The sequence below is a fragment of the Acanthisitta chloris genome, unplaced genomic scaffold (assembly GCF_000695815.1).
Source record: "Acanthisitta chloris isolate BGI_N310 unplaced genomic scaffold, ASM69581v1 scaffold6921, whole genome shotgun sequence".
In the NCBI taxonomy this organism is placed as follows: domain Eukaryota; kingdom Metazoa; phylum Chordata; class Aves; order Passeriformes; family Acanthisittidae; genus Acanthisitta; species Acanthisitta chloris.
Window position 1 is genome coordinate 1,222 of NW_008656403.1, and position 7,579 is coordinate 8,800.

The 7,579-nt window shown below is 35.1% G+C and overlaps 1 protein-coding gene across 1 annotated transcript; it reads right to left on the reverse strand.

Moving 5' to 3' along the window:
* Window positions 1-533: 533 nt before the first annotated feature.
* On the reverse strand, window positions 534-7,313 carry LOC103811347 (chromosome unknown open reading frame, human C12orf55; the record flags this gene model as incomplete). Its single annotated transcript, XM_009084315.1, has 7 exons — window positions 7,210-7,313; window positions 5,651-5,789; window positions 4,574-4,731; window positions 4,192-4,377; window positions 2,874-3,000; window positions 1,335-1,490; window positions 534-642 (listed from the first exon to the last, which is right to left on the reverse strand). Coding segments are annotated over exons 1-7 (923 nt in total), but the record flags the coding sequence as incomplete, so codon positions are not given.
* Between the last annotated feature and the right edge of the window lie 266 nt (window positions 7,314-7,579).

A 7,579-nucleotide genomic window follows, 5' to 3' on the forward strand; every position in this document is an offset into this window, starting at 1 on the left:
TTTACACTGTCTGTAACCAGACTTGGCACATTATTCATTTAGACTGGTCAAGAAACTAAAAAAAAAAACCAACTAAAGTCCAATGTATCAGAGGTGCTTGACAGAATTTATTGGCTGTCTTGGCTCAGCTCTTCAGGCATCTTCTATGCTGATAACTAATGCCAAAGTCGCTGTCCTGATATCTTTTACAAACACATTTCCTATGCTCCTTCTGCCTCAGCTCTTCTGACTATTTCTGGCTGCTAACCTTTTCAAGCTGGATTTCTGTTATCTAGAAGGGGGCAGACCACAGCTCATCTTCTGAAATATGAATAAACCCTCTGTTTAATTGATAGCTCTGTTCCCAGTGTTGTCAGAGAGGGTACAAATTTGGAAACAGAACAGAATCTTCTATGTTGCAATAGAAGAAAACCCTCTAAAACATAAAAGATGCTCCCTAATAGGAGTTCCAGACCAAAATTCAAAAACTTGTTTTAAAACTATATTCATGTATGATTTAAATTATTTTAAAAGTTATGTAGCTAGTTTCTTACTCATATTTTTGATCATGTTGCTGGCTGAGCTTTATAGCTTCCAACAAGGTTTCAACAGCTTGAGATGACTTGTTATTGCCTGCTTCAGTTACCTGGCGTTCCACCTTACCTAAGAAAGAAATATAGAAAGTAGATTTTCGAGATGTTTTTAATTATTTTTCTGCAAGACCCAATCTGCTTTTCCCTCCAGGAACCTTATCTATTCTCCTCCTGATAAGCAAAATCGTCTCCGGTTTGTTTAAAAGGCAATGCACAATGGTTGTGTAACAACTCTCTTCACAGAGGAGCTAGAATAATCACATTTGGGAATCATAATGACCCCTAACATTTACTTCTTCTACCTAGAAGACCATTGTACATGGAGGCCTGTTCTGTGCTGTGCTATGCTGCACACAGTGTGGCCTGCAGGTCTGTGTTGTAGGATGCACATCCAGTAGCCCCAGGATAAATGTCCCCAGCTTGTTTGCAGTACCAGTGATTACACTACCTGCCCTTTCTGTTCAAGTGCAGAGGTTCTCATGTTAATATGGTTTTTGTCCTTAATCTTATTGGCTACACCCTTTGATCCCTGACAACATACAGGTGAAAGAAGTTCTATAGGAGATTTGAAATTGTTTGTTGTAGAGTGCATCCTGAACTATGCTGGAGTGATACAAACACAGGAGAGAGATCTGCAGCTACACAGTGAGAAATAGCCAAATCTGTTCTATTTTTTACAGTAAAATGTCTCCATTTAAGAGAGGCCACGTGCATAATATTGCCTAGGAAGGCAGTTATGATGTACAAACACGGATGATTTACCTATCTGAAAAAGAAGTTCAGCTTCCATATCTAATCTTTTTGTTGCAGATGCTCTGCAAAGTTTCAATGCTGATTCTAAATGTCTAAGAGCTTGTAGCCATTGCAATGGATCTCCTCTTGCAGCTGTACAAGCTACTTTTTCAGCTAATGTGCATCCTAAAGAGAAAAAAAAAACCAGTTCTTAGTAAATTATTTAATAGACAAGCAATTTATGCAAAAAGAATTCCTTTGAACAAATGCTGTTACATATTTACTGTTACAATCCAATTCCCAAAATTCAAGTGATCCATAAGGATATAAATACCGAACTATAATGTTGCTTCACTACTTTATGATGCCTCTGAGGTTTACCTAGGTCATCCAAAAGAAGCCTAAGCTACACCAATCAACCATTTCACGTATCACCTGGAAAGACTAGCAGCAAGCCACTTCATCACTTCATTTCACCTGGCAGGCATAGCCAAAACCTAAACCTCTCTGAGCATTTCAAAATTCCCAAATTCCTTCTGTACTAACGAGTTCTAAAGGTTCCTTTGATGCATTGCATACCTCTTATACTGTATTCCCCAATATTCATCTGTATTCATAGGCTCTTCCTAAAAATGTGGATTCAGAAACACGAACTGGTCAAACATAACCATTCCTGTGAGTGGGTTTGGCCATGCCTGCACTGACAAGCAATAAGGCACAATGAAAGAGTGGAGCTCTAGTGCAAAGTGGCTGCTGTTGGAGACCTGACAGATGTATTTCAGAGTGTTCACTTTGGACTACCTCTATTTAGTCCTAAGGGCTGAATACTAAGCAGTGGTTTGGTTGCAGCCTGAAAAAGAATCCACAACATGCTGAGGCTCCACAGTGAGAACTAAAGTGCAGTAAATGATTTCTAGATTTTCTAGTCTATTATAAGTCAGATATATCCCAAATGAAGTTTAGCAGAAGGAGCATGGAGACAATATTCCTTTCCCTTTATTTTCTATACAGCAACAAGTCTCAAGCAGATGTTCAAGGTTGTCTTCTCTTACCATTCAACATATTTCCAAGTTTCTATGTAAAGAAAAGTTATCAAGAAAAGTTGTTAAAGGGTGACAAGGATAACACACACTATATATTTCATTGGGATAGAGAATTATCAGTATTATTCTGTATGATTTTATATCATTAGTTAGTTGCTATATAACTGCTTCCAGAGACATGGAACGCATACAAGAAGTTTTCACAGAAAGAATGCTTTGTACAGTAGTTGAAAAAGTATTATTGTTAACTTCCACTTTAAAAAAAGTTCCCATTAATTTCATCAAGCTATAACATTAATATTTAAGCCTTTGTTGATTGTCATTCCCATAATTGTACCTTGCTTATACACATTGTATGGAGCTAAACAGGCATCTACTGTTGGCTTTCAAAATACTTTATTTGTATAATGAAAACAATTCCTTACTACATTTACTTCTGAGGCATCAGTTCATTTTATGCTGTTGCATAAAACATGAATGAAAATTAACTAAAGCCTAAAAAAATAATGATTGATGTTTTTCTTACCAATTCGCATTTTGACTTGAGCTAGCAAGTTAATATGCGGCAGGTAGATATTTTTTGCAGGTAAGACCAGGCAAGTCAATGTACTATCTTCTGTTTTCTGTTCAATGGGTTCTCCACAAACAAAAATCTGTGAAAAGTGCAAGCTTTGTAAAATCAAGTTGCAGACAGGAAATTAAATAGCATTTTGAAAAAGTAAGTTAGGTCTTGCAAAAAACGGCCACTAGAAAATGATTTGATTTACTTCCTTTCAGTTTGTACTTGTCTTCTTTGCAGAGGAATGTTGTAGCAAATGAACAATTTTAATGAACTCTTGATCAAATTAATAATGTTGAGCTTTGGTTTCTAAAAGAAAACTCCCTCAACTCAGTCTTTTAGAAATAGATCTCCAAAGTAACTCGAGCCCTAGAAAGAAACTGTCATTTCTACAAAGACATCTGACATCCAACAAAGGCCAGAAAAGAAAATAGCATGTATGGACCAGTCAGAGTTTTAATTTATGGAGATAAGATGGAGACAGGCTATAAAGTGTCAAGTCTCTGGGAGGCTAGCAAGTCTCGCAGTTGGAAGTCTTGAGTCTGAAGTGATTCATATGGTTCTTTATTACTTAGGGAAATATATATTTCAATGGATTAAATTTCTGTTTTAGGAAATAAGAGGAAAGAATTTGAAGCCAAAAATTGCTCTATAAACTGTATCAAAAAAGTGCATATCTATTTTTAGGTAACCAGCTATGTAAATGGTTTATTACTATATATTCCTCTCACAGATTTCATGTCTTTAGATTTATTTTTTTATTACGTATTTACTTTATGTGGAAATTAGTTCTTCATACTGATTGTAAGAATCTGTCAATCTAAAACATCATGCTTCTTTATACAGATTTTCTGATTCAAATTATTCTAAGATGCAAAGGTAAATTCTTAAACTTGGAGGCTCAAGAGTTAGGAATTTAATGAGAGATACATCCTCCCTGTATGAGCATGTCCCTCATTTCAAATGGGAAAAGTGAGTGGTCCACATCTCTTTAAAAGGCAAACTACCTATTTCAGTTTTCACATCTGGATGTGAATTTTGCAAGTACTCAGTATTTTTAAATTGTGTGAATATACCAGACTACATAGATGATGAGTATGCATGATGAGTTTGGATAAGTAGGTTTGGTAAGTTTCTTTACACTATTCTAATATAGGTCAAACTGAGGTGATCACTTAATAGGAATATCCCTTTCTAATAAATTGCTCAAATAGCTTCCAGAATAGATAATTAAGATTGTTGGAAGGATTTGCAAGTGCTGTGTAAATCACCAACATATACTCACTGCTTTAATGGTAGCCTCATGTGCCAAAACAAGTAAGTTTAATGGTTCCCCTGCAGAAGAGCAATGTTCTGTATCGTCTGCTATTTGCAGTGCCAGGATGTCAGCCAGCAGAAGCACACTTCTCACAAGAGTCAAAGAAGCTGGAGGGGAAATAAATGTATCCTCTTGGAGTAAACTGATGACATTCTGTTTGGACATAAGACAACATAAACCAAAGGAGTTACTATTTTTGTTGTCTATTTATGAGGACAAATCACACAAAGTAGAAAAAAATCTATTTTAGCAGCACTATTTCAAGCATGTTTAATGCTGTCATCAGCTGTTCTGACTCCACAAAAAATGCATCAAAGAAAAGCAAACAGTTTTTCCTTTGTGTTCAAACCTGCAGAAGAACTTTAATGCCTGTCACAGGACGTTTTTCTTGCAGGTCAAGAATTGCAGCTTGCACCATCATTTCAGCCTGAGTCTCAATATCACCAAAGGCTTCTGCCTCTGATATTGCTTCTTTTATAACACTTCTGTGCTCAGCCACATCACTTTCTAAAAGAAGAGAATATATGAATAGTAAAAATATTATAGAAAAGAATTTATTCTACCTTCCATTCTTAAGGAGTCATTTCTACACTAAAAAGTTCCAGAAAATATGACATTCTAGATTCTACATTGATAATTTCATCAGTTCTGTGTAAAATTTACTTTTAAAAGAGAGAAAACCCACCAAGTTTCTAAACTTCACTCAGTTTATGTTCATCCAAATACATGCTTTACATGTAAGCCACCAGCATAGAAAATGAGATTTTGAAGATCTATTCTACATATTCAAAAATCTGATTTTAGTCGTAATTCCAAAATAGTAACAGCCTTCACAGGAGTTATCCAGAAGTGATTAAATAAGAGTTTGTCTACAGACTTAAGACTGTGATTTTGATACTTAAGTGGGTCTCAAAAATTATACCAAGTTCATAGAACTAAGGAATGAAAAACATTTTATTCTTAACCAAACCTAAATCTATTTTGTAATATCTCACTTAAATTCCTTAAAAAATAATCTGAAGCATTCATAGGAGCTATATAGGAACGTTTCATTTATCAGAGGTATAAAAAGTGAAAAAATATTTTGAGACTTTTAAAACTAGAAGTACACAGAAACAGTGTTTTTTAAAGCAAGCATAATTATTATTGCACTAGAACATCTGAAACTTTTACACACAAGTGACTTATAAAAACATAATGAGTATTAAATGAAAATTAATATAATACTTTACAAGCTCTGGGAAGAGATTGTACTCAGAAATATATTTGCCTTACTGGATTGGATGAATTTAATACAAATAACTGTTCAGTGATAACACAGCTCCAGAATTAATCTTAGTATCTTTCATTTTTGAATAAGAATTGTGGCTGAATAGGCTCAATTGCCTATTATAATCAAAAAATCTAAACCAAACAAGGGTAATACCTTTCATGTCGCCAACACCAAGTATCTGTGTTACTAGTGCAGTCACTAACATTGTACGACACCTTAGCCACAAATGTACATTCATGTGGTCTTGTGCCATTACACTGTGAGGCAGTTGAACATCTTCAGTGAAGGAGTCCTAATAATTGCCAAAAACAAGAAAAATGTTACTTTCAAGTCAAATACCTTACTCCAAAGCAACAGAGCAGCGTCAGTTTAAAATAAATCAAATTAATACAAATATATTACAAATAACAACAACATTCTAAACAAAACTTTATTTGAGGGATAGATACATATTCTTTTCAATAACAGGAGGCCACTGATAATTAAATTTTTAATAAATATAAAAAAATATGTCAACAATTGAAAATTAAACCACTTTTATGTGAGGCTCCATAACTATATCCATATACTACATATGTTATTGAGAATTATTCTAACGGTTTGGACCATATTCCTCTCAAACAGGAGCATTACACAAAATTTTAAGGCACATAAAAGTCTAATTGTAGAGCAGAGTCAATATCAATTTCTGCTCCCTCACTAGTGACTAGAAAGAAATTTTTTATTTCTACTTTTTTGTGTTTCTGGTGTTTAGAAACAAATATTGGTGTAGTGTAGTATTAGAAGGGTTTGTGAGAATTCTCAGCTCCGCTCCCTGTGCCAGCTTCACACATTATAAACAGTGTTTCCATGACTGAAAATATACAGTCCATATTCTATACCTTGTTTCAGCAAGCAATCAATGGACAATGCACCACCTGCATTTTACTTAGACAAAAAATCATCATGACTGACTTGCATTAATGCAAATGAGGAAAAAAATATCTGTAACTCAGTTACTGGCTCCAGGACTGTCCTAAGAAAACGGAGGAGCAAGCGCAGCAAGATAGAAGACCCTGATATGCAATACAGACAGAAAATAAATACAGTGCACGCAGGAAAGTCCAGTTTTGTTATGCCTGTTACAAAATCTCACTGCTCAATTGTTCTGTCCATGTGGGTCAGTTTGACTTACTGTGTGCTTGGAAGTGAATGTGTGGGGTGTGACCAACAGACTTTGCACCTGGGCTTTCCAAACCCTGTGTGTTAGACAACTAAGTCAGCTGAAATCTTGCTCAATGTGGAACACAGTGATGATGTGAACTGCGAGGGCTGACTCTTTGAAAGAGAATCATCTGAAGTAGGTTTTCAATCCAGAAACCTGAAGTACCTTAACAGAATAATGCAGTATTTTCACCTGATAGCTAGTTTATCCACTTCCTGTTTGTTCGGAGTTTTTTTAATGAAACAAGGTTTTCAGTGTATTTGAGAGTATACAAACACAAACTAATTACTAACCATATACAAATTATAATGATGACTATAGACACAGTGAATACACCCTTAGGCAAGCAGGTATCTGAAGCATGTCATGGATTATTTTCTCTCCAGGTTGAGGGTAACAATCTAATACAAATGACTGCTAAGCTCCAGTGTGAGGAAAATCACTCAATACTTCATACAAGACTTTATACACTAAGAAAGATTAGTTTAAAACAAATACCCACACATACCAAACACTCCTTTCCATCCTGTTCTTCTTGAAAATGTGTCATTTCCATCCTAAAAACTTTCGCATCTTGGAGAAGTCGAATTGAGGAGAAAGCCAAAGCAACACTGGGAAACAAAGCAAAATTATTTAAAAATACTAGTTATATTTGCCACTTTGTGCTTTTATTAAAATAGATACTTCATTTCTGACTGCCAGAACTGTAAATCAGCAGTTATCAATTTCTGCTTCAGTAGAACAAAACACCACACTCAGACTCTTTTCTGAATTTGTAGGCATTGCATTATGACAGTGACAGAACAGCAGTAAGAGAAAAAGTTTTGCCAATAACAGCCATAACCTGATAATAATATATAAACCAAGATATATCATAT